This window comes from Marmota flaviventris, chromosome 13 (assembly GCF_047511675.1).
Source record: "Marmota flaviventris isolate mMarFla1 chromosome 13, mMarFla1.hap1, whole genome shotgun sequence".
Classification (NCBI taxonomy): domain Eukaryota; kingdom Metazoa; phylum Chordata; class Mammalia; order Rodentia; family Sciuridae; genus Marmota; species Marmota flaviventris.
The window spans coordinates 84,297,762-84,324,447 of NC_092510.1; the positions used below are offsets into that span (position 1 = coordinate 84,297,762).

The 26,686-nt window shown below is 45.3% G+C and overlaps 3 protein-coding genes across 6 annotated transcripts in view; 1 reads left to right on the top strand and 2 right to left on the bottom strand.

Moving 5' to 3' along the window:
* Prpf4 (pre-mRNA splicing tri-snRNP complex factor PRPF4) overlaps positions 1–3,700 on the top strand; it is a 16,655-nt gene extending 12,955 nt beyond the window's left edge. Inside the window, exon 14 of the mRNA XM_027949426.3 lies at positions 460–3,700. Within this exon, the coding sequence (XP_027805227.1) occupies positions 460–653 (194 nt within the window). The 3' untranslated portion in view covers positions 654–3,700. The remainder of the gene's footprint in view (positions 1–459) is intronic.
* Rnf183 (ring finger protein 183) lies at positions 3,647–22,316 on the bottom strand. 3 transcript variants are annotated; one of them, XM_071600852.1, is made up of 2 exons: positions 22,297–22,316; positions 3,647–5,659 (listed from the first exon to the last, which is right to left on the bottom strand). In XM_071600852.1, exon 2 carries the CDS (start codon positions 5,621–5,623, stop codon positions 5,045–5,047), a length of 579 nt encoding a protein of 192 aa, XP_071456953.1. In that variant the 5' UTR covers positions 5,624–5,659; positions 22,297–22,316; the 3' UTR covers positions 3,647–5,044. The 3 variants fall into 3 exon arrangements, with proteins under 3 accessions (XP_071456953.1, XP_027805239.1, XP_027805240.1); XM_027949438.3 differs by lacking the exon at positions 22,297–22,316 and adding an exon at positions 9,666–9,713; XM_027949439.3 differs by lacking the exon at positions 22,297–22,316 and adding an exon at positions 6,335–6,998.
* Wdr31 (WD repeat domain 31) overlaps positions 19,582–26,686 on the bottom strand; it is an 18,943-nt gene continuing 11,838 nt past the window's right edge. For both annotated transcript variants that reach the window (XM_027949463.2, XM_027949462.2), the window contains exons 7-11: positions 26,504–26,604; positions 24,806–24,873; positions 23,741–23,882; positions 22,297–22,459; positions 19,582–20,470 (exon numbers count right to left, since the gene is read on the bottom strand). In XM_027949463.2, the coding sequence (XP_027805264.2) occupies positions 20,310–20,470; positions 22,297–22,459; positions 23,741–23,882; positions 24,806–24,873; positions 26,504–26,604 (635 nt within the window). In that variant the 3' untranslated portion in view covers positions 19,582–20,309. The remainder of the gene's footprint in view (positions 20,471–22,296; positions 22,460–23,740; positions 23,883–24,805; positions 24,874–26,503; positions 26,605–26,686) is intronic.

Here is a 26,686-nt window from a genome sequence, read left to right on the forward strand (position 1 = left end):
GAAAGAGCTAGATTCTTTTGTCACTTCTCAGTCTGCCTGTGGTTGTCCCTTTTTCCTGGAGGCCTCCTAAGAATATAGAACCCGGCCTGGCGTGGTGGTGCATGCCTGTAATCCCAGCAGCTCAGGGGGCTGAGCAGGAGGATCACCAGTTCAAAGCCAGCTGCAGCAAAAGCAAAGTGCTAAGCAACTCAGTGGACCCTGTGTCTAAATAAAATACAGAACAGGGCTGAGGATGTGGCTCAGTGTTTAAGTGCCCCTGTGTTCAATCCCCTTTACCAAAAAAAAAAAAAAAACATAGAATCAATATGTTGAGTTTTTAGTTTTTCAAAATAGTATGTTTGGGCAGGTTTTTGTTTTTTTGAGTGTGTGGTTTTTGGTTTTTTGTTTGTTTGGGTTTTTTTGGTAAGCTCTTGAATATTTGATGAATTCTCAGGCACATTCCTTTCTTTTCTCCAATAGCTATCCATGGGAACTTCTTGCTCACTGGTGCCTATGATAACACAGCCAAGATCTGGACCCACCCAGGCTGGTCCCCATTGAAGACTTTGGCTGGCCATGAAGGCAAAGTGATGGGTCTAGACATTTCTTCTGATGGACAGCTTATAGCCACCTGCTCATATGACAGGACCTTTAAGCTCTGGATGGCTGAATAGACAAGACCGTGGAAGAAGGACTCTAACCCCAATCTCTCCCTTAGGAGCCATTTTCCTTAAAAGAAAAGAATTGATGTGTTTTGTTCTATCATGTTTTCTGCCAATTACCATGTATAGACCCTCAGTAGATTTGGATTTTCACGTCAGCCTACTCCGAAGAGGCAGCCCAGTCCTTAGGTGATGGTGAACTCCTTTCGTGGTTGAAAATGAAATTCTCATCTTCAGGCCCATCCATGAACCTCCTAGACATTTTTTATTGGTCTTTCTTTGAATGCTCTCAGCACTCAGGATTGTGACTACTCTCTGCATTTTTAATTCTTGAAACTTGGCTTCCCATGACATGGTATGTGCTTCAGGGCTGCATGTGATCCAGTGAGCAAGGTAGCTGGACTATATTCTGAAAGTCCTTGAGGAAAGAGACACATCTCACCACATATTGGTTGAACAATGTCTCACGGCAAGTCCCTGGAGTGGACAGCAGTTATGCTGATGTTTATACACTGAAGCTTTGACCCCTTCCTGTGAAGTTCACTTGGAATGCTAACTGCATCAGGAAACTCAGAACTGAACACTCACCTCATCAGAAAATGCCTTCCATCTTGCTTTGAAGCTTAACATCCTTCATACTACCCTAAAGCAAGGCCACTATGTCAGGATTCAAAGAAATTTGTAGAAAGCAAACATGATGTCTCTCTTGTACACTCTCCTTGCTATGGTTATTTAAAGGATGTACTTTGTGTATTAAAAGGTACTTCATGTCGAAGTAACTGGAAAAAAATCCCTAATAGGCATTACTAAACATAAACCTTTTTCTCTTTATTACCCACTTGCTAGGAGTAAAATCCTACCATAAAAACTATCCTTTAAAAATTGTTTTCTATAGTTAAGCATTTTCTGAACCCTAGTCATTTGTCCAAGGAGTATCTTTTTTTTGGTTTGGGTTATATATAACATTTCAGATATGAATTAGCACAATTTCTCCTTAATCAGCACTCTTAGTTTTGTTAATAGGGGACTGTTGGCCTTATCACCAGTAAACTGTGCGTGGGCTCCATAATTCTTACTAGTTGGGCATGTAGTGATTGCCTTCACCTTCTTACCGCAGGAATATATTTTCTGGCCTCTGAAATTAGTAAATTCACATAAAAAGAGGAATTTGGAAGAAAAGCATAATAAGGAAGAATTAAATAAGGGCTAATATAATGGTTTCTCCATTAATGTTCAAAATCCTTTCATTGGCCCATCCAGAGAGGTTGAGAGTGGCTTTGGCTCTATCCTGCAAATTATGAATATGTGATATGTAGCTAAACATGCTGTTTTTAATCTGATTTCATTTATAACCAAATCGATGCATATCCTGTTCAGTTGTTAAGCCTCTGAATTCTTGGGTCTGTCCTCACGGCCCTAAGTTGTTTAATAGTTCTGTTTTCTTTGTAGTTTGCCATGAAAAAAACTTTCCATCACCATTTTTGTAAAATGATGAACATGAGTGTACCCCATGCAGCTTGGGCATGGCGCACTAACAGTGGTTTGCAGTTTCTCAGGTGTAAATCTTATTATTCCCTTGGACTCGCCTGTTTGTTTGCTTTTTGGTGGTGGTTCATGAGGTGGTGGTTGGGTTAAAAATATTTCATCTAAGCCTTTAATAGAACAAATATCTGGTAGAATATCCATTTCTTCAAACACCATTATAGAAAGTAATAGAGAAACACAAAGCCAGGAGTGGCATTTCATGATTATTCTGAGCTGAACATCATGGCCACCACAGAGCAGAACATTTACTCCCTACCTCATCAGTGTGCCAGCACATTCAGACATCTCCGTAGTCCTCATGACCATATGAATTTCTTATTCCCTTTTTATAGGCAAAACTGCAGCTCCAAGAAGTGACTCACCAAAGTTATCCAGCTAGTAAGTTATAAAACCTGAATCTGAACCTTAATCTGTCTGACCATTTCATCTTATAAAGATTCCACAGGCTTTCTTGAGTAGGTTGGCCACACTGGCTACAAGTCCGGTGCAGCCAGCATTACCTTTTTCCTCTGTGGATCATCTTTTTAACTCCACCTTGTGTACTGCCCTGTTCACAAGTGACTTAATCTCTGACTTCACACCATATGGAGTCAGTTTTCCCACTTCTATCTCATGAACTTCACAGGAGCCTGTTGGGTACTGCTCAACAGGATAACTGTTTGCATTTTGAAATAGATCTTTCCTTGCATAGAACCATCATAAGAAACAGCAGGTCTCAGTGTCCTTCTCTGCACTAAATTGCAGAAGCACAGCCCGCCCCCTTCATTGCATACCAAAGGTGCTCCCACAATGTTTCCAAATGCCTCCCTGAGAAGACAGGACTACCCCAAGGTTAGAGCTACTGAATGTGAAACTAGAAGACACTATAATATTAGGTATATCCTTCCCTACCCAAAATAACCCAAAATTAGGTCTTATTTGGTGGTGTATCTACCACTCCAAGAATATAAGTTCTATTTTGAGTGGCCTTGAACAAGGTAGCCAAAATGGCACAGTCTTGGTTTTAGGGGATGACAATTAGACCCATAAGCCCTAGTGAATAGGCAGATGCTCCTCCCTGGCTCTTCCCAGCTCCTCTCTCTGTCCCCTGCCCTGAGCCACTTTGGCCCACCCATCTTGGAAAATATGGTGAGATCATTGCCTAACTTACCTGCTGCAAAGTTAAGGAGCAAAGATGAGTAGAGAAATGAATTCAACTGGGAGAGGTGCAGTCCCAGCCTCAGTATAATTATCTCTGAAGGGCACCAATGGAGAGGAGGTTGCTAGTCCCTGGCGGGTTACGTAGGCAGTTTTCCAGTTTGGTAATGGAGAATTTTTCTACAAATTGGAGCTGAAAACTGTTGTTTTTACTAAAAATATATTTCTTGGCTCTTTTGGAATACCTTGTACATTAAGACCCTTAACAAGGATTTATAGAGGATACTTCCATTAAACTGAACATGATTTAGACCAAATAAAACTGACTCAAGTTCTGACAGTTTATTTCACCAATTAAAAGAAACTCAAAATGTCAACTTTTTGTAATTGTGATGGTGTGTTAACCACTTTGGGATTGTTTCAGAGCTCTGGGCCACCAGGCAAACTAAAACTAGAAAAGTAGAAATGAGGGTTTTAGACACTGCAAGGCATCAGCTCTAGCTTCAAATTCTAGCTCCTGGGTTCTTGGTTTCTTCATGTAAGAAATAGGTCCCCCACAGCAGGCCTGGGATGGGAATAAAGTTTTGCCTCTGTCCCGGGCTGCATCCTACCTTCTGAGGCCAGAATCCCAGTACTTTCAGGAGGGAGTCAGAGCTGTACCCCTGCACCATCTAGTCAGACCTCTGCACCCACAGAGAGAATAAAAGCCTGTAAACCCATATTTATTTACTTATTTATGGTGCTGGGGATTGAATCCAGGGCCTTGCAAATTCTAGGTAAGTGCTTTCCCACTGAGCAACATCTACAGCCCCAAATCCCAGATTCTTTTTCTTTTCTTTTTAAGAATATTTTAAATGTATTTATTTATTAGTTGTAGATGGACACAATACCTTAATTTATTTTTATGTGGTGCTGAGGATCAAACCCAGTGCCTCACACATGCTAGGCAAATGCTCTACTACTGAACTACAACTCCAGCCCAAATCCCAGATTCCTAATCCACTGATCTTGGCTTCTTCACCTTTAGACTCTTATCTCCCAACACTCCATGAACTGCACGCTGACAAGAGGTTGTCCTGTGTAAGAAGCAGCTGACAGTGCGTCTTCCCTGCTGCTGGAGGCCATCAGCCACCAGTGGGTAATCTTACACTTTTCTTCCCTTCTGCACTCAGTACCTGCCCAATTAATGGTTGTAGAATGAATAAATGAAGGAATTAAGGAATGCAGACCGTTTTTTACTGGGACTGGTGGAAAGACATCCAAGGAGAAAGCTGAAAAGGGGAGACAAGCACATTTTCTCACAGAATTCAAACTTACTTTCCAAACATTTTAGCAACACATAATGAAAAGAGCAAATAAAATAAAAACATGAACTGAGTCCAAAACAGCTCCAGGGAGAGCTACGGCTTGCTATTTGGACTAGTCAGGTCGCTGGATACCATTGTCCAGCCCTTTGGCACAACTTGCTATGTGGCTCTATAGCCATACAACCCCTGGTTCACACTCAGAGCTCTTCATGCCTCCTAGCCCTTCGCTTCATCCCCCAACCCCGCCCACGTGCACCCACGATAGGGCCTTCTCTGCTCCCAGAAGCAAACAGGGCCTAACCGATCTCTGGATCATAAAATACTACAAAGGAAGACAACACCAAATAAGGCTCTGCATCCCCAGCCCCAGCAGCCACTGAGAAAGGCCTGGTTCCTCCTCCAGAAACAGAGTGCTCAGCCCACGCCCCAAAGGAACTGCTTGGTCCAAAAGATGGAAAAGATGAGCAGCAGAGTGACACTGAGGATGACAGCCATCAAGTAGGCAAAGATGCGGAATTGAGGGTGGCGGAAACACTCCCTCAGAGAATAGTGGCTGGGGATGGGGATGGGCATAGGCCTGGTGGCTGGGGCAGTGTCCTGGGAAGGTGCAGTCTGGTTCCCAGACTCGACGCCTAGGTCCAGTGTGTAGACCCGAGGCTGGCGCAGGAAGTAGCGGCTCTTAGGCTGGTCCTTGAGACAGAGCTGCCGACCCTCCAGGATGACGTGGTGGGGCTCCAGGCGGAGCAGGCTTAGCATGGCAGTGTCCGTGGGCAAGTCAGTGACTGGCTGCCCTGAGGCCAGCACGGTGGGCTGGCGACAGAGCGGGCATAGCAAGCGGCGCCGGGCCGGAGTCACCAGGCTGAGGTGGGCCAGGCATTCCACACAGAAGGAGTGGCAGCAGTCCAGCACTTTGGGGGTATGGAACGTGTTGTTGAAGGGGTTCCAGCAGACAGGACACTCAGCCTCTAGCTCCCGGCCCTGGGGCTCGGTCATCCTCAGACCACACTGGGAGGCCTCACAGGGGATGTCCTGGCAGGAAAAAGGAGCAAAGGTACACCCATGAAGCTCTGTCCCTGAGCTTGGTCTGAGGCTCAGAGTTCTGTGGCGTTCTGTTCAGTCCCATTTTACAGAAGCAGCTTAGGTTCAAAAGCGTTTTCTTCCAGAGCACCTTGTTTCTAAGCCATTCCACTAAGTCTATGTACACAGCTTCCCCTGCATCAGGGTGAAGGCCTGAGTCACCACCACCCCAACCAACAGCACCAGATGAACTGGCAGTGGAGGGAACTGCACCCTGGCTTTGTGGATGGCTTTGGAAATGTTCCTTGTGGTCACCGTGTTGGCCCTTGACTGCCCCGAAGTCAGAAGAGGGTGAACCATGGTTGGGGTTTTGCTAGAGGACAGACCCTCCCTTCCCTTAAATCTCTGACCAGGGCGAGATGGTCTTTGTCAATTCCCTGTCTGTCCTTCTGTGGGAGCAAATGCCAGGCCTGCTTTCCTCCTCCGCCTGGTCTAGAGGGCCAACCCTCCAGAGCTGCCTGGCCCGCTCCTCGGCCTGATGAAGAGGCCCCTGGGAAAGCTTTTCCCCTTCATCTGGGACCTATCGCTCAGGCCCCCAGATCAGCCCTCACAGAGCCTCTCCCTGGCACTCGGTGTCTCTTGGATCCCCCACCCTGCTTTGTCCAGGGAAACCATCAAGACACCCACCTGGGCTTGTGCGGACTGCAGCGGGATCAGGCAGAATACTCACAAGTGCCTAAGGTTCTAGTCTCTCCCTCTCCTGAATCCACAAAGCTTTGGGAAACTGCCTTCTCACCACCAAGCCGTCTCCATGGCAGCAAGATCACAGCACCTGGAGCTGCCAGGTGGCCCAGGCTGCAGCCTGTTGAGCGCACCTGCCTGGTGCCAAGGCCAGAGAGCTGCTAGGTGGCGGCTGGGAGGTTGGGGACCGAGTTTCCCACACACACACCTGGGGCGTGGCAGCCAATTGAACTTGGAAGCCAAGTATCTGCGTGATTGTGGGCGGTTCTTTCCAGACCTGAGGTCCCTGGCCTGGAAAGGCAGGGGTGGCGATTTCCTTTCTGGATCATGGAAAGGGTAAGTGAGTCGTCCGGGCTTCCTCTTCCCTCATTTCTTTTCTCAAATGGCTGGAATCTCTTCCTCGCACAAAAGGGCTGCCTGCCCTGTGCTTCTATTGCTGCAAAATTCACCTGGTTCACGGTCTAAAACTCTGCACGCCAGCCTCCTCCGGCCCCCTTGTCCTCTCCTGATCTCTTACCGTACCCACACAGCCGGCAAACCCTGCTGCCTTCTGCTTTGTTCTTAGAACACAGCCAGCCAGCTGAGATCTTCGAATCCCACAGCTGGCCATCCTGCCAGCCTTGGGGACTTAAGGAGAGCAGTCAGAAGGGAGCAGCCCCAGCCCTGCTTCCTTTTTCAAATCGAAATGATTGGCTTGTTATCTATTTCTCATCTTGGTCCTTTCAATTATTTAAATAGCTGAGTTTTTTGGTGGGGGAAGGTTTAAAAACCACTTCTCCTTCCTAACCACTCACTTTGCAGATGGAGATAAGTAACTCACCCCAAGCCACCTAGCTGGTTCTGGTGACACTGGGAGTCTTTGGATTCCAAGTCCACCACCATGCTGCTGTCACAAAAACAGAACAGTATCCACTTAGCCCACAAGCCGGGTGTGTGCTGTTGGCTAGGCAGAAATGCTCTCCTTTTACTGGTTCTTTACAGCCATAAGACTCTAATGGTAAGAACCTGGGAACTATGCAAGGGGAGCTTTGGGGGCTGTGAGTCCCTTGGACCCCTGATATAGCCTCATCTCCCCTGACTGACCGGACACCTGGAGCAGAACCTACTTACTCTCTCACCCATGGCGTCCTGGTTTTCTTCTAGAAACTCGGTCACTGCACCACACAGGGAAGAAGGAAATGAGGATAAGCAAGATAAGATGGCTCAGCCCTAACAGAAGCACTTGACCAAAGGTCTATACCAGTGCTTTATTCAGTGTACCATTCATTCATTCATAGTTATTGAGTGCTTACTGTATGCCAGGCGCTGTGCAAGGCATTGCATCAGTGGGCAAAATCAACCCATCTCTGACTTCATGGCACTTGGAGCTAGTGAGGCAAGGAGATGTGTAATGAGTGATGAGCAATGAAGAAGTGCAGACGGAGAAGGGCAGGAGGTAGGGCTTGAAGCTCAGGAAGCATCTGAATTTCTTTCGGGGAGGTGGCCTGATCTGTGATACTATTTCCATGTTTCAAATAGCATCCCAGCTTCAGAGCAGAGGACAGACTGAGAGGGACAAGACTGGAAATGGAAGGCCAGTTAGGTGACGGTGATGTGTGACATTAGTGAGCTGAGGGTGGAGAGGACCCAAGGGGACGACATTAATGATGTCTTTGGAGACAGAATCAACCAACTTCCCAGAACCAGATGTAGATCCTGGAGCCAAGCTGTGAAGCTCACGAACCCAGGTCTGCTGCTTATGAGGACGGAAATTCCAGCTGGTGCTGCATCCCGCAGGCCTCAATTTTCTCTTGTGAAAAGAAAGCTAGGAGGAGCGAGACTTTTAGGTAGGCCCAGTGCCCAGTTAAGGACTGTGTAAGAGGTGGTTGGCCTTATTTCCGCAAACCGCTTAGAGAGAGAGGAAGGGTTACAGTTGACTTCAAAGCCATGAGAACATTTTCTCCACTGATCTTTGAGGAGCCCCTGAATTCCTGCCTCACAAACAGAACTTCAGTCATTATCAAAAACCTTAAAGTGTTCATAGCCTTGACTCAGAACTGGAAATCTATTCCATGGAATTAATCAAGGGCCTGTGCAAAGATTTGATTACAGAGATGCCCAAGGCCTTGAGCAGTGGTGAGATACAGATAATCACCTCGTTATCCAATACTGGGAGGCTGATGAGGTGAATTCTGCTCTATCTGTGGAAGAGACATTCTGCAGCCTTGGAAATGATGTGATAGAACATTTATTATTATGGAACTATATCCATGATGTAATGTGAAAAAGAACCAGCTATAAAACCACATTACAACACAATCCTGTTTTCAAAGAAAACTGTCTGGAAAGATAAGCAACCAAATATCAACAGTTGCTATCTCTGGGGCAAGACTATAAATTGTGTTTTATTTTAAAAATTCTCTTACCTGAAAATTTGAACTTTATTCCAGATAAGCTTGTCTCACTGTTCTTAAAAATCTCTCCCCTTTGCCCCCAGATCAGAGCTACACTTTCTGAGGACCCACGGCCAAAGCCGTGGAGGACTGAGGAGGAGGAGGACAGTGACTATAGCCTGGCCCTTATCAGTGAGGCACTCGCTGTGCTTCCAAGGTCAGCTGGTCAGAGGCCAGTGTCTCCAGGAGACATTGTGCCATGTATCACCCATCACCCCCAGACCAGGGCAGCTCAGGGACAGTGAGTCCTAAACACCACCCTAAAGTCATCTCCCCACCTGTGCACGAGTCATTACCAAATCTTAACTGTCTGCAGTGGCCCCCATTGTTTCCAACACCAACATGACAGAGATAAGGAACTGGCAGAAGAACTGTGTGGCAACACCACTAGATAATATCATCACCTTTTACCGCTTGTTTCTATTTGCAAAAGGCCGTTTGGTTCTCTAAAACTACCCTATGAAGGAGGCAGAATGGGAGTAAAGAGCAGGCAGCCTTCGAAACCAGACCCTTGCTGATCCTGAATGGCTTAACCTCTGCACTTCATGTTCTTCTGTTAAAGAGGCCAATGACCCCACCTTGCAGCCTGTGAGTGCCCAGCACAACTCAGCAGGAGTTCAGTACAGAGTTAGCTTGACCATTTTTACACCCATTTGACAGATGGGGAAGCCAAGGCACAAGATGGTGGAGGTACTTGTCCAAGGCTTCAGAGCTAAAAACTGTTGAAGGATGAGCCCCGGAGCCTGCATCCCAGGCCAGAGCCCACCATGAGGCAGTGCTGTCTCCAGACTCCAGGCCCTGTGACCCCATGTCTCCATGACCCCCCCTGGCTCCCTTACCCTTACCTGCTCCCTTGGAGCCCCTTCTCCTTCCTGAGTGCCACCCTGCAAGCATGTGCTCTGCTCTGAGACTTCTGCCTCCAGCCTGCCTGGGGCGGGTCTCATTTGCACGGATCTCAGCAGCATGTCTGGCTCTCTCTGCTGCAGGCTTCCCTCTGATGACTTTGGACTGTCTGTGTGTACAGGGGGCACCTGGGAGCTTCGGTCTCTTCATCCCCCACCCCCACCCCGTGAGTCACTCTCGATCTGTCTCTGAGGGGGTGGAAGTCCACTCACCCTCGCAGGCCTCTGTTCTGTGTGGGGCTCGTCTTCTTCTTCCACTGTCCTAGACCGTTCTGGTGGCCTCCTGCTGACCTCTCCTGACTCCTGCACAGCCGGGCTTTGACCAAAGGCAGGGTACCCTACAGACCCTTCCCACCCTTCCCCCTTCTAAGCACCTGCAATAAAAAGATAAAGAGCTCTTGCAAAATGCAAATAATCCAGTGGAAAAAATGTCAGAGGAGAGGCAGTTTAGGATAGGCAGGGAGAGTCCGGGTTCTCCAGCAAGTCAGACTTGTAGGTCTGTGTGGGGTCAGAGTCCTCGCTCAGAATCCAGACTCTGCTTACTAGCAGCAGAGATAAGCAAACTACTTAACTTCTCCAAGTCTCAGTTTCCTCCCTGAAAATGGGGACAATAATCCATGTACTTGACCAGCAGATTAAATGAGATAATACACAGACTATAACAGTGAATGGCATTCAGAAACCCAAGTAAATGTTAACTAGACCTGTTAATATTTTTATACAATCAGGCAAGTCATGGGAAAAGAAATGCAAATGGAATATATGTATTTGTATACATATATATGTGATTATTATACACATGAAAATATAAACAAGTATGTTTGGTTCTGCGATCTGTGCCACAGCCTCACTGTTTTCCAAAAGACAGCGAGGATGTCTTCCATCACCCATATCATGTCCCCAATTATATTCATGTCCCCTCTAACCTTCTCCTTGTACTTATAGTCCTCTGATTCTAATAGTGATCTTTTCAATGGCATTTGGAGAATAAACAGAAATAAATAAACGTATCTGATTGGGGATGTAATCAAATGCCCCAATTCCCCCATTTGATTTTGTTATTCAACTCTATTTTTGAATAGGCAATACATTCCCATGGCTCACCTGAGAGAGGATTGATTTTGCAAGGCAACTCTCCTCTTCCAGCTACCTAATTTCCCTAGAAATTAAGGTAATAGGTTTCTTTGCGTCTTTCCAAAGACAAAAATTCAAACAAAATGTCCACGTGTTCCTCTTTCTCCTTTTACCCAAATGTGCATATTGTATGGGCCGTAATAAGCCTCTCTTTTTTCACTTAATAATGTGTCTGAGATGTCATTCTGTGTGAGTACATAGTTTTTCTTCAGTTTTTAAATTTCACTGACTAGCTATACCATAAATTGCTTAACCAATTCCTTATTGATCTAATCCCTTAATTTTAAATATATAAAAATTGGATGGAAGAATAAATGCAGAAATGAGTACAGACTTCAGCCCAGCTTAGATTGTGTGAAAATAAAATTGTAGACTTTGGGAAGTTTGAGATCTCTGAAGAAGACCTCGAAGCAGTTTTCTGAGTGGAGACAGTGTGATGTGATTCAAATTAATACACAGTCCTTCCGGTTCCTCTCAGATTGGGAATTCCCCACTTTCCTCTCTCTCTGCTGGTTAACTAAGGTCAGTGGGGATTCAAGACACTGAGGATCCAGTGTGTATTCAACAGTTTGGAAGTCATGCATCCCGGCTTGACAATACCAGTGCAAAACATGACATGTTCATATATCTGTTTTAATAATTTCATTCCCCAGGAGTAGCCAAGAGATATGTTTTGGTTGCATGAAGATGTTCATTGCAGTTTTATTTTAACCACAAATGATTGACAACAGCCCAAAAGCCCATCAGTTAAGAAGAAAACTATATCATCATTTAAAATGATGTTCCAGAAGACTTTTCATTGACTTGTAAATATGGTCACAATATACTATAAATGCAAGAGGGAAAACAGTTTTCTAACGAATTTATATAGTATGAGGCAGATTTTATAAAGTCAAATTTATGTATAAAGACTAAACATCCCTGAGGAAAATGTCACAATGGTTATCTCTGGGTGAGAGGTGCTAACATTTTCATTTTCTTCTTGCCATCTGTATTTCCTAAGTTTTCAAATGAATACATACTACTTTTGTAGTAAGAAAGCTATCTTGGAAAATAAGTCAGAGTTTTCTGCAACTCAGAATCCGGAACTTAAAGGTAAGCAGGTGGGGCAGGTAAGAAAGCAGTCAGGGCACAGCAAGCAGTGAGATAAACAACACAGGTGGGGGCCATTTTCCGGGTCACTAGTTGTTTAGCGGTCACTAAGTGTCTAGTGAGTAAACGCATCATCATAATATCTGTGGGTGGTCAGGACCACGGAGTCCTTTGAAAACAGTGGAAAATTTTTCTGGGGAGATTCCCAGGAGAGATAGTGAGGCATCTCAGGAATCTGGGAGTTTAATTTAGTTTATGCCTGGGGTGGGGGTGGGGGGCGAGGTCAGCCAGCTGGAAAAGCGCCTGGCCTAAGCAGTACCCTTGGCTGGATCTGGGCAAGCAGAGTCATGAGACTTGGTGGAGCCAAGCCAGGCGTGGTGCAGAGGCAGGTGCTGCTGCTACAAGCCGTCTGGGAAGGAACAGGGAAGCAGGTCAGTGGGCAATGGAGGATGGAGAAGAAGACCATGACCGAGGTGGGTGGGCTTTATGATTAGGTGATGGCCATAGGACTGCCCAGAGTCTAGGACAGCCCCAGCCCCACACACATGGCCTGGGGATGAGAAATGCAGGACTCAGACTCATTCTGAGGCAGAATCTGCATTTTACAAGATCCTTAGGAGATTCAGAGACACGCTGCAGTGTGAGTAGTGATTTGGGAGAAAACCACTCAATGTGCTCCTTGGCTCGAATTGATTTACTCATCTCTAGGTTCATAAGGGATCCCCAAGGACACGACAGCCTAAGGAGGCTGGTGAGTCCCCACCTGGGATTAGGAGTCCCCCGAATTGGCTTTGTGTGTCGTCAGAATTTCCATTGCAAGTCACAGTCTCTTATGCAAAACCTTTGCAGCCAAATGTGTTTTAGAGCTTTTCATATTTTAGGAAGGTAATATGCATTTGTCATCCATTGAACAACTCTCCCAATGTGATCTGGGACAATATTCTGCAGTTTTTCATGAACATTGACACCAAAAATAATAAAAACAAGATCAGATCAAGTTTGGACACAAAATTTAATGGGAAAATTTTTTTCAGAGCTTGAGATTTTAAAATTGTGACTAAGGATTATGGGCTGCTTTGTTTTGTTATTTTATTTTACTTTTAGACTGCGTCACTTGAATAAAGATAGAAACACTGACATGATGCTACTTCCCAGCCTAAGACTTTGCAGGAATTACATGATCTGGATTTTTTTTTTTTTTTTCCAGTACTGGGATTGAACCCAAGACCTTATACAGGCTAGGCAATTGCTCCACCACTGAGCTCATCCCCAGTCCTTTTTTAAAAATTTTGAGACAGAGTCTTGCTAAATTGCCCAAGTTGGCCTCAAACTTGATATCCTCCTGCCTCAGCCTCACAAGAACTAGATATTCCTTCACATACTTCATCTTTTTAAAAAATATTTAGTTAGTTAGTTAGTTAGTTTTAGGTGGACACAATATCTTTATTTTATTTTTATGTGGTGCTGAGGATTGAACCCAGTGCCTCATGCATGCTAGGTAAGTGCTCTACCACAGAGCCACAACCCCAGCCCCATACAACATCTTTTTAATCATGTCACAGCTCAGGTGGCGTGAATATTCCCAGCTTAACTCAAGGGACTCTGTGAGGAGCAGTTGGATTTTGGTGAAATTAAGCCATTTCACCCCCATAGACACTAAATGTCAGAGCTGAGGCTGGAAGCTTGGTGGTCCAGTGCTGTTCTTCCCCGTGTTCCCGAGGACAGGCCTCTGGCTTTTCGAGTCTTTGTGTCCTGTGTGCAGAGGGCAGGCTCCAGCTGCAGCCAAAGGACAAAATACCTTCTGCATTCGGTGGCTGATATGTTTAGAAACACAGGACTGCGACTCAGAGTTCTTCACCAGCTGGTCTGAGCATAAAGCATTTGGTCTTTCAACCTCTCAAACTGCCCGTGCAGGAGGTCCTCGGTGTGAGATGGCCCAGGCGTGCAGGCCAGTCCTCCCATATATTCTGAAGCATTCTCTGCATGAGTCCTGCCACGAAGACATTGGCAGAATTAATTGAGGACTCTCTGTACAAGGAAGGTCTCAAGGACCTCCTCCAAATGGCAGGCGAGAAGCCTGTCAGGCCGGGCTCCATCTCTGCTCTTGAAATGCTTAGATGGCAACACTGGCAAAGGGACCTGGTATGGTGACAACGTTGAAAAGTGATGGGGCATTTTTTTTTTTTTTTTAAGTACAAGAGTTTGAACTCGGGGCTTCACATGTGCTGAGCAGGTGGTCTACTACTGGACTACATCCTGGGCCTTTTAAAATTAATTAATTAATTAACTAACTAACTTATTTGCAGTACTGAGAGTTGAGCCCAGGGGTGCTACAGCACTGAGTCACATTCTCAGCCCTTTTGTTTCTTATTTTGAGACAGAGTCTTGCTCAGTTGCCCAGGCTGGCCTTGAACTTGTGATCTTCCTGCTTCAGCCTCCCAAATAGATAGGATTACAGACATATGTTACTGTGCCCGGTTTGTGGGGCCTTTTAAAGAGGTGATTAGGTCGCTAAGAGGGATTGCTGCTTTTCTCACAGGAGGAGGATCATTCTTGCAATGGTGGGTTGATATCAAACAAGCTCAGGCCCTCTCACGGGTTTCTCCACACATGCCCGTTTGCTCATCTGCTCTCTGCAATGAGTTGAAGCAGCCAAAGCCCTTACCAGAGCTGGACAGAAGCCTCCAGAACTGTGAGCTAAATAAACTTTCCTTTATAAATTATCCAGTCTCAAGTATTCTGTTATAGCGACCTCCACCTAGATTTTAAAGGATGCTGCAAATAGCCTGAGGGGGGGGGGGCAGGCCAAGGTCAGCCACGGGGTGGGGCCACTGCAGATTCCCCACTGCAGCAATCCTTGGGGAAGCCAACAGAAGGAGACCACCCCAGGGACACCCCCCCCCCAACAGCAGAGCCGTCGACAGCATGCGATGCCTGTCTGGGAAAGCTGCAGCACCAGTGCGCAACTCCAACCTGGGGGAGCTGACGCAGGGACTGAGCCCTGGGGTGGGGCTGCCTCACATCCAAGTATGCAGTACCTGGAGTGAGAGGTGATCTTTAAGACTCGACGTCTGCACAGGCATGGTGGCGCATGCCTGTAATCCCAGCAGCTCAGGAGGCTGAGGCAGGAGGATCAAAGCCAGCCTCAGCAATTTAGCAAGACCTTGTCTCTAAATAAATATAAAAAAGGAACCAGTGGGGGGGTGGTGCTGGGTTGTGGCTCAGCGGTAGAGCACTTGCCTAGCACATGTGAGGCACTGGGTTCGATCTTCAGCACCACATAAAAATAAAAAATAAATAAAAGACTGGGGCTTGGCACTATGGCTCACGCCTGTAATCCCAGCAGCTTAGGAGGCTGAGACAGGAGGATTGTGAATTCAAAGCCAGCCTCAGCAAAAGTGAGGCACTAAGCAACTCACTGAGACCCTGTCTCTAAATAATGTACAAAATAGGGCTGGGGATGTGGCTCAGTGGTCCAGCACTCCTGAGTTCAATCCCCAGTACCAAGAAAAAAAAAAAGACTGGGCATGTGGCTCAGTGGTTAAGCACTCTGGGTTCAACCCCTGGTACCCGCCCTTCCAAAAAAAGACTTAAATGTCTGCCTTCCTGGAGTTGACCTGGCTTGGGACCTGTCATTCCTTCCTTCTGTACCATTTTTCCCTTTTGGAGTGGGAATGTCTACCCTAAACCTGTCCTGTTTTGTTCTCTGTCACCACTGGGAATTGAACCCAGGGATGTTTTACTACTTATTTTGAGATAGGGTCTCATTAGGTTGCTAAGTGTGGAAGTTACTAAGGTGGCCCTCAAATTTGTGATCCTCCTGTCTCAGCCTCCTGAGTGGCTGGGATTATAGGTGCTCACCATTGCATTTTGTAAGTAGATAACTTATTTTGATTCCACAGGTACACAGATGAGATTTTGGACTTTTCAGTTAGTGCTGGAAAAAGTTAAGACTTCGGAGATAGATTTTGGGAACAAGTTAAGATTTGTGGATGGAATGATTTTATTTTTGCCTGAGAGGTAAATGCTAAGGTTTGAATATGGTTTGTTCCCTCCAAAACTTATGTTGATATTTGCCACTGTGAGTGGTAAGAGGTGTAAGGGCCTGTAACAGGGCATCAGGCCATTACAAAGGATTAATGCCTTTCTCTCTGGAGTGGGTTCAGTCTCATGAAAATGAGTTGTTACAAAGCAAGTTCACTCCTGCTGCTCCTCTCTTCCATATAGGCCCATCTGCCCTTCCACTTTCTGCAATGAGTTGAAGCAGCACAAAGACCTCACTAGAAGCCTGCACCATGGCCTTAGGTTTCCAGCCTGCAGAACCATGAGCCAAACGAACTTTTTTCCTTTGTAAATTATCCAGTCTCAGGTGTTCCATTATAGCAACAGTAAACAGAGCATGACAGGACTCTCGGGTCTTTGGCAGTGTCACAACCAGGAATCCAGAGATGTCCCACTTCTTCTGGTCTGCAGGCTCCTGTTCCTGCTTCTCCTCAGGCCTCCTGGCCTCTCCCCTTTCTCTGTGCCCACACTGTCTCTCTCATCTGTGCCCCTCTCTATAGCTGTACAACTTCCCTTCTCTCAGAAAATTTAATCTTTAACTTTTACTGTAAGATAAGTCCACGATAGGAAAATTAGGAAACTCAGATGAATATAATAATCCTCAACATTTAGGGCATATTCTAGGGGCTCTTCCTAAATTGTATTCCTTAGCCATGATGACATTTCTATGTGTAGGTGCTATTATCACCATCTTCTTAATTTTATAAAGACCCTGAGGTACAGAGAGGTTAAGCCACTTCCCAAGGTCACAGGGCTAGGAAGAGGCATGCTGGGATTTCAAGCAGAGACAATCTCTGACACATGTCTCTCTATATAGAAAATTTTTATAAATCATGTGATCCCCATTTTAAAGTCTCCCCTTTCACCTTATCATCTTTCTATCTAATGAAACAGTCTTTCACAGCTTTTTCTTCAAGATGAACTCATACTGTCTTTTGATGGTAAAAGTGGTATTAGGGAAAAACCTGTTTTTTTTTTTTTGTCATATGCATAAAATAGGATGCACCAGCTGATGGATAACTCCAGAGGGCGCCAGACAGAAGGCAGCTGGCCTGGAGAGGGAGGCTTTCCATCCTAGAACCTTTTGTACTCCTGTGACTATGTGAATGTATTCTCTATTTCATAAACCTGGAAGAAGAACCGGGCTCCATGTCCCAAGACCTGAGCTCCCATCTGGGCTCTGTCACACGCTGTTTGACCTTGAGCCACTTTTTCCCATAGATAGACCAGAGGTAATGATCTCCACCCTGCCCATCTAAGTATTATTTTCTTGAAAGACTCGGATGAAATGATGATTATGAAAGTTCTATGGAAAATGCAGAGCACTGTATAAAGTTTTTTGTTAAATTCTGGCCTCTTTACTGAAGGCACCAGGGAGGGGGATGGATGTCAAAACCAGTTGGTCCAGGTTCCTCTGTTGCTGGCTCCCGGAGCTAACACTCCCATGGGGCACTCCTCAGCATCTGCACACTTTAAAACAAGACTGGAGAGTTCAAGAGCACAGAGTGTTGGCTAGGGTTTGTGGGACAACTGAAACTCTAACTCTTCTACAGCCGTAGCACAATTTCCTTGGAAAACTGTTGGGCAGTATCTATGAAAGTGACCATGTGTGAGTACAGGATAGCCCATCAAGTCCATTGCTGGTTACAGAATGAGCACATAAACATGCAGATGTTCACCAGAGAACCTGTTGGCAGAAATGTTCACAGTAGCACTACCTGTGAGAATCTGAAACTAGAAACCACCTGAATGCCCATCCATAGTTAAATGGATAAATCACAGTATTTTCACATAATGTACAATGAACAATGAAAATGATGGGTATTCAGCTACATACGATATGGATCAATCTCATAAACGTGTTGAGCAAAGGAAGCCTGACCAAAAATAAAAAGAGTACATGCTTGTTCCACTTAAATGTCTTGCTGCGTAACAAGCCATTCTGAAACTCAGGGTCTTAAAACAATGATTTATTATTTCTTATGATCTTGTGGGGCTAGCTGTGGAGTTTCTCTTCTGATATCTGGAGTTTACTTAGCACTGAGATGCAGAGCTGGCTGGGTTGGATGGCCCAAGGTGACCTCATTCGCGTGACCTTGCTCTGGTGATGCTTGGTTCTTCTCCGTGTAGCCTAGATGACCCTCTTTATGTGGCAGTCTGAGAGCAGCAGTCCTAGAGGGCCAAAGCAGACCAGCAAAGCATCTCAAGGTCCAGCCTCAGGAGGTGCAGAGTCCATTCCTCTGTATTGTGTTGGTCAAACTGAGTCAAAAGACCAGCCCAGGTTAAAGGTGCATGGAATAGACTGTCCCTCTGGAGGAGAGGAATTCATGTCACAAAGGGATGCACGTTCAGCTATGGGAGAAACTTGTGGCCATATTTTCTATCTATCACAAAGCAGTTACATAACATAGAAAAGTGGCACAATCAATGTATGCTGTGACAAATTCCTTAGCAAACAGGCATGGAGAGGAGTGCCGTGGCAACCATTCAGGTTCCTGGATATTTACCCTTCTGCATCTGAGTCTGCTTATCAGAGTTTATTCAGTTAATAAAAATTCAGCAAGTTGTACCCTTAAAGGCATCTGATATTTTTGTATAATTATTACACTTGAGATAAAATATAAAAATTATACAGTGGCTTAAAAACAGCATACTACAGGGACACAGACACATCAATGTTTATAGAAGCACAATTCACAATCACTACATTGTGGAACCAACCTGATGCCCTTCAATAGATGGATTAAAAAAACTGTGAAATATATACACAATGGAATATTACTCAGCAATAAAAGAGAATAAAATCATGGCATTTGCAGCTAAATGGATGGAGTTAGAAAAGATAATGCTAAGTGAAGTTAGCCAATCCCAAAAAACCAAATGCCAAATGTTTTCATTGTTATAAGGAAGATGATTCATAGTGGGATAGGGAGGGGGAGCATGGGAGGAATAGATGAACTCTACATAGGGCAGAGGGGTGGGAGGGGAAAGGAGGGGCATGGGGTAATTAATGATGGTGGAATGTGATGATCATTATTATCCAAAGTACATGTATGAAGACATGAATTGGTGTGAGTATACTATGTATACAACCAGAGATATGAAAAATTGAGCTCTATATATGTAATAAGAGTTGTAATGCATTCTGCTATTATATATAAATAAAAAAAAGAAAAGTGAAGCAGATAATGTCTTCAGATGTTCTTGTGATGATTTTTCCCTTTTAAAAATTCTCTCCTTTCGGGGCTGTAGCTGTAGCTCAGTGGTAGAGCGCCTGCCTCGCATGTGTGAGGCACTGGGTTTGATCCTCAGCACCACATAAAGATATTAAATATATATACATTTCTATATTATACATTTAACATATATTAAATATATTTATATAATTTAATATTTGTATATTTATAAATATTTTAATATAGTTACATACATATTTTATAAATATGTATATTTTTTATAAATATGTATATTATATATGCATATATATACACGTGTGTGTATGTATGTGTATATATATGTATGAAATTTTATTTATATAAAATATTCAAATTACAAATAAACTTTTTCAACCTTAATCTCTGTCCATTTTCTTATCCATGGAAATGAGATAACTCTTATGATCTGGGTGATGTCCTTGTGCTGGTCAGCCTCTTGAAGCACATCAGCAGCGCTGGTCTAGGAAGGCACATGCAAGGGCAGGAGTTTACCACCTCCCCTGCTCTGGGTAGAAGCCGAGGCTTTGGCTTTCTCGCCCAGCTTTGATCCTTCGGTGCTGAGGAGCGATGCCCAGAGCTTAAACTATGTAGACGATCCATGTCCTCTATGGGCCGAGCTACTTTCCCATCTCAATTATTTTTTGAGGCAACTAAAGCAGATTCTATTCCTGTTGCCTTTTATTTCTTCTTATCTCTCTATTTATTTATTTATTTTTGTGGAGAGACGGATGGAATCAAGCTCCGTGCTTCTTCTCACAGTCGCAGGTCCATCACTCCTATATCTTTAGATCATCATTTTGAATAAAACATTTTTTTTCCCCTGAAGAGTTGTCCCAAATGCTCACTAAAACACTGCATGTGGGTTTAACTTAGATTGTAAACTTTATGTTTAGTCTGTGTTTCTAAATTTCATACCTGATTTTGAACCACTGAACTTAAATTGACTTCTAACACTGATATACCTTCTAAGTAAACCTAAGCAAAGAACACCAGCCCTATATTCCACCCACCCCAAGATAACATGGAAAAACAAAGCCACACAGAGGGCCATGGTTTGATATTGTTTGGTAAATGTCTCTCGGCTTCAGAATGCTGCCACTTCCTCCAGTTCCAGCCCTCGGCTGTGGTCCACTCTGAGTAGGTGAATTCCTCTGTTGAAACTTGCACATAATAAGGAGATGGGATCACCAACAGCCAGGGAAGTTAGGGGTCCAGATCCATCCAGAGACAAGGTGAAAAGGCAGGCTGAGGGGAAGGGGATATCCACAGTTTAGGCCAGAGTGCAATGAAGTCACACATGGCTTAATGACAGAATGAATTTGAGAAATGCATCATTAGACAATTTTATTGTTATGCAAATATCACAGAGTGTACTAAGCAAACTTAGGTGGTACAGCCTACTACACACCGAGGCCATGTGGTATACACCAGTGTTTATGTGGTCTGAGGTTGACTGAAACGTCATTATGCAGTGAGTGACTGTATCAATGCGCCAGGTCCTCCTGAGAAATCCAAGGGAATAAAGCCCGTGCTGGACTGTCTAATGCATAAGCGTCTAACACACAAGGCCCCACTTGCTTCATGGGAAAGTGCACCAGCAGGTAAGGCAGAACTTGGGTCAATGTCATGAATTCAACTGCACAGAAAGGGGCCCAGGCCAAACAAGATCGATGCCACCAAGAAGTGCGTGCAAACAATTGGGGCCTTACCTACTCAGAGACCAAGGCAGAGCAGGGACAGGGAAAACAGACAAGGACACAGATCTGTAGTTGTTGGCTCCCTTCAAGATAAAAGAGAATGGGGACCTGCAAGCAGTCTTTGGGGGTGTCCAGCTGACTCAGTCTCCTTCCATCTGCATCTCAAAGGCCACTCTTCTAAGAACTTCAGGTACACACCCAGTGGGCAAGGCATCAGTGCCATCCATTCAGGTCAACACTATCAGGCCCTCACTTCCCTGGTCTTAGGTTCATGATTTCTAAACCAAAAACTTGTGCTTGCCTACCACCCACGACTGCTACACCTGGGCAGCTGGGAAAGGGCACTCCAGGTAAGGGGACAACAGGCCTGTCTGTACTAACGCTTGTGGCCCCAGCTGTTTGCAGAGTGCCATTAGACATGGTCCCAACTCTTTTGAGAGGGTACCCTTTCTCCCCCTGGGGGAACTGAGTTTCTGGAGGACTTCTGTTGGAAGGATGTGGTTGAAGTTCTCTAAATAATGCATTCTTATCCTTACAGAGAGGTTGACCTGCCTAGGGCGGAGCAGCACAGGAGCAGCAGGGTGCTGGGCAGCCAGCTTTCTGGTTTCCAACACTTATTCATAGCACTTGCCCCCATCATGACCAGCTTTCATGCTATCAAAGGTTTAAAAACTAGCTCACAAAATTGCTGAATATCTCAAAGACAGCCTCAGCAACTTAAAATAAAAAATAAAAAAGGCTGGGGATATGGCTCAGTGGTTTAGCACCCCTGGGTTCAAACCCCAGTGCCAAAAACAAAACAAAACAAAACAAAACAAAAAAAAATCACCGAGTGTCTAACAATTGACCAGTAGGAGCCAGCTCCAGCATGTCCAGGACTGTGGGGAGCTACGATCCACAGATACCTTTTCTCTGGTGCTTTGAAGTGTCATAGCCTTACTATGGTCTTAACCAGTTCTAGAGTCCAAATGAAACAAATCTTTCTGAGACTATTCTTACTGTCCCTGAATCCCACCAAGCTTTTGATTTAGTCCTTGGAAAAGGAATTCAAATATGGCAATTCTTGGTCCCTTTTCCACACATCTTGAGCATCACCAGTTAAAACTTGATGAGAAACTTCAGGGAAAAAGAACATAAGAGCCAAATAGATTTTGTTTGGGTTCTCAGGAATGACTCTATGCATCACGAGATACATGGTGATAGTTTCTATCCAGAGGTCAACCAGAGAGAGACTAGCATCTAGGTGTCATCTCTTAACCACTTAGGGAACTAGACGGTGGCAGGAGATGGCTGGCTTTGAACATGATGACCAATGGGAAGCAGGAGTTTTAGAACCCCGTGTATCTTTGAGCAGCACTACAGGAGTCTCCTTACCTCCAGTATCTTGGTTCCATATCTTCACCTTGGAATCATGTGATGAGGTAGCAATTGCAGGCACCAAGGCCAATGTTCTTGGTAGAAAAACACAGGATGCAACTGTCTGGAAATGCCCCTTATACTCACGTATTCTGTTTCTTGTCTGCCTTAGGTCCCACAACTGCAAAGTAAATTTTTATGGACCAGCTTGTACATACACATTCCTCAGCTTCACACGCACTTCATTCACTACTATCCATCTTCCCAGCCGCCCACGATCCTCCTGTGTCCTCCACTTACCTGCTCCTGTAGCTACATGAACTTCTTCTTTCAACCATCATACCCACCCACCCATCCACCCACCAGGTGATTATTTTGCAACAACTATGTCCCAAACAACACTGGTTAAGAATGTGCCAGAAGTGCTGTTGCCTTTTTCATGAGGAGTAAAAGCTCCCAGGCCTGCAGTGTAATGGAACAGTATGGAATTTCTTGCTTTCCATGACAACTCAAGAGCTGCCTTTTACCAGCTTTTTGGCATTTGTGGGTCTTGTGTGACCCTGTAGTTAGGAACACCTTCTCATAAATACATGTAAGTACAAACATTCTAGGGTAATGCCTAGAGTCTAGGCATTAGTGACAGTCCCACCAGTTCCATTCATTGGTACAGATCAGGTCACACCTGGAGAGTAACGTTCGGGGAGGAGAGCAAACTGAACTGTCCAAAAACAATGAAGTCACTGGAAACCATGCCATACATAAGCCTGGAGATGAAATCCTGCATCCAAAGCTTACAACACCCCAATCTGCCATTTAGCGGGGGTGTGATTATGTGCAAGAGATTTCAGCTGGCCAGGCCTCTATTCCCTCATCAGTACCTAAGTCATAGGGTTGTTTTAAGGATTAAAGAAGATAGTGCATGTGATAACGATACTCTATAATGATGAATCTAAGATACTCTGGAGGAGTCTAGACAATCTATCCTGAAATTAATTGCATGGAAGGCACATGGACAGGGATGGAGTGGGCTCTAGACTAACCCAGGAGCTCCACATTCCCTAAAGAGCTCAAACTTCCTTTACTAAGACTGATGGTTTATCTTCAGAGGACTGTAGTATATATGGTTCATTAGGGACCCAGCACAATGGGAATACATCTGGCTCTTCAGTTGACCTTCCCCATATACTCTGCTGGGAGTAGTGACATTAGCAAACAGGTTCTGTTTAGCTCCTTTCAATCTTGACTGTTATCCTGTTCCTCTTGTCTACTACCAATTTAGAGAGGCTTAGGTTAATGGATATTTCTTAAAAGAAGCATCTGGACTGTAAAGAATCACCCACAGTTACACCTAAAATAGGCCTGAGCCAATAGCAGAGTCTGTTAGTCCAGCTAAAGTCATGAAGCCAGAGGAAGTAATTTGCTCCTCAGTAACCAGGCCCCTGGACCCCACACAGTCTCTTACTGTGGCTTCACAGCCTTCGCCTCCAAAACCGTTGCTGCAGGAGATGCATTTGTGACCATCCATGCTGACCTCGCAGTAGGTCTGAATGTGTTGCTTTGTGGGAAACATGTGAGCCACCTGTAGCCCCCGACTGTCCCATAGTCTGAAAGAAATTAAAGCAGGAAATGAGTTTAGAGTAAATGTGCCTGAAACAGATCTGTAATATCTCACTCACATAAAGTCTTGGCTCCTTGCTACGGAGGTCAGTCAGAATGTAATACTATGATTTACCTGAATATAGCCGCCTGAATTGGTGCAATCTCTAGGATGCTAAAGTTGACAGGAAATAACCAAACTGAGTGACACCTGAGTTTTCTATTTTGAGATCTGTTAATAAGAATTTAGACCACATTTAATTGTACAAGTCAATTTGTTAATTTGGTCCTTCAGGACACTGCTTTAGACAAGAGACTCTTTCTATGCCTATGATTTTAATTTTTTAAAAGATACTTTTTATGATCTAGAGCGCAGTCTTCATTTCAGAACAGATAAACAGATTCAGAAGCCCTGACCCTGGAGTTCACAGGAGAGTGTTTTGTTTTGCTTCGTCTCATTTATATCACTTTATCTCATTTCTAACCATTTTCTAAATAAAATCTCTTTTGAGAACCAAAGTTTCTAGTCATGCACTCCACTCTGCGCACTACTGACTTCATTTGAATCCCTTGATGTAGTTCCTGACTGACTCCCCAAGAAGGTTTTCAAATGAATGCTGGTGACAGAGAACCCCTGGAGCCATGAAGGGGTGGCAAGTGGAGCCAGGGAGGCTGAGTGGCCTATCCTAGGGTTAACCTGAACCCACTCACATAGTGGGAGCTGGATGGGTCGGCTGCTCTCAAAACCGTCACCTACAGGTGACCCAGATGATCTAAGGGGCCACATCAGTTCAGCACCAGCATGGGGAAGACAGGTGGGAGTCCTAGGAAAGGGCAGAGCAGAGGGGAGAAGCAGAGTGGAGCAAAGTGATGTAGGCACGGGAGCCACAAACCTTCACCAGAAACACCTTCACTCCACTCAGTGGCCCACCTGATGGTTTTATCTTCAGAGGACTGCAGGATATATGGTTCGTTGGGGACCCAGCACAGGTGAGTGACCTGGAAAAAGGAAAACTTTCAACACTTCTCCATACCAAGTCATTCTTCTGCTGTGATTCCTGTACCTGGTGCTAAAGAGCATCTCTGCACCTCTTCTCAAGAATTCCAAACTAGTAAGTTTGATTTAAAGGGATTTAATGTCTTGCAGACACTTTTCAGCCAGCTCTGGCTGCATCTCCTTGGTTATCAGCAGCAATGGTGGCAGCTGGGGCAGCTATGAACCAGAAGCTCGCAGGCAGCCTAAGAGCACCTGAAAGCCAGTCAAGTGGCAGGGACCTGTTGGCAGTGGCAGCCAGGAGAGCAGGCCCTGTTCTAAGGTGGGACCAGGGAAATTCTGGTCTACTGCCTCATGGGGTTCAGAAGAGTGACCATTGTCCTTTTTTATTCCTGCAGTTCCCCACAGGGCAGGATGGAACAGTTATCAAAAAACAAGGAAACGGGATTTTTGTTTCTTCAGTACAGCAAACGCCCACAGACACAGAGGGCATCAGCAAGTTCACTCTATTGACAGCTGTCTTCAAAATCAGAGAAGATGAACTTTGACGACCACTAAAGAAGCATCTGCCATGTGGCAGGCATGATGACAGGTGTTTCACATACACAGGTTACCCCATTTCACCTTAACTAGCAACATAATTCTCCTCATCTGATAAATGAAGACACTGAGACTCTAAGAGCTTAAGTAACTTGGTGTAGCACAGCCAGGAAGTGGTGAGTGTGAAGCCAGGACTGGGATGTAGAAGGGGCAGAGTGCTTGCTAACAAACTCAAGGCCCTGGATCTAAAAAAAAAAAAAAATGAAGAACAAACTCACCCAAATATTTGAAACCAGGTATGACTGACCCCAAAGGCCATGGAATTTATATACCATGAAAATCTACCAGAAAACAACAGGTCTTCAAAAACACAGCAAAGCTGGGCACAGTGACGCATACCGTAAACCCAATGGCTCAGGAGGCTGAGGCAGGAGGATAACAAGTTCAAAGCCAGCTTCAGCAACTTAGTGAGTCCCTGAGAAACTTAGCGAGACCTTGTTTCAAAATAAAAAATAAAAATGGCTGGAGATATGGCTCAGTGGGTAAGCCCCCCTGGATTCAATCTCCAGGGCCAGGAAAAAACAAAAACAGCAAATTACACAAGGAGAAAAAGGTGAGGCTTATTTCTTTGTTATTATGTTACACCAAGGAGAGCAGCCGCCACACAGTACACCAGCTGTGAGTTCTTGGTAGACAGAACTGAGATCTGTCACTAATCATGTTCCTAGCAGTGTCGAGCCCACAGAAGAAATGGATTAGATGTATGTTGAAGAAATAGATGAAGACACCATTTTAGATGTCAGCACACACTAGTGGGGTCATTCTCTACAGCAGAAGGCTTGCCATCATCCAACTCAATGACCCGAGAGGTCAGCAGGGGCTGCATCAGGACCAGGCTCTGAGGCCTGGCCGTGGGTCTCCGGATCTCTTTCCTGGGCCTTTTCTCTATTTCCTTTTTGGTGTTGGAGCTGGAGCCTGGGGCTTCCCCACGCTACGCACGCGCTCTGACAACAGTGCTCGGCTGCGAGCTTCCAGTGCCCTTCCCTGCCGGGGCCCCCTCTGCTACCCTGCCCTGCACCGAGGTGGGATTCATACCAGGTTCCTGGAGACGGAGGCTCTCTCCACACACCGTCCGGTCGCCACGTCCCACAGAAGCAGGGCGTTGTCCCGAGAGCCAGTGCACAGCTGGGACGCGTCTTTGGAAGCAAAGCGAGAAGACACCCATGGGGCAGGACTTGCACAGGCCGGGAGAGCCCGAGGGCGCCGAGCAGAGCTGCT

Coding starts and splice junctions, on each gene's coding strand:
- Rnf183 (XM_071600852.1), bottom strand. CDS start 5,623: ATGACCGAGCCCCAGGGCCGGGAGCTAGAGGCTGAGTGTCCTGTCTGC.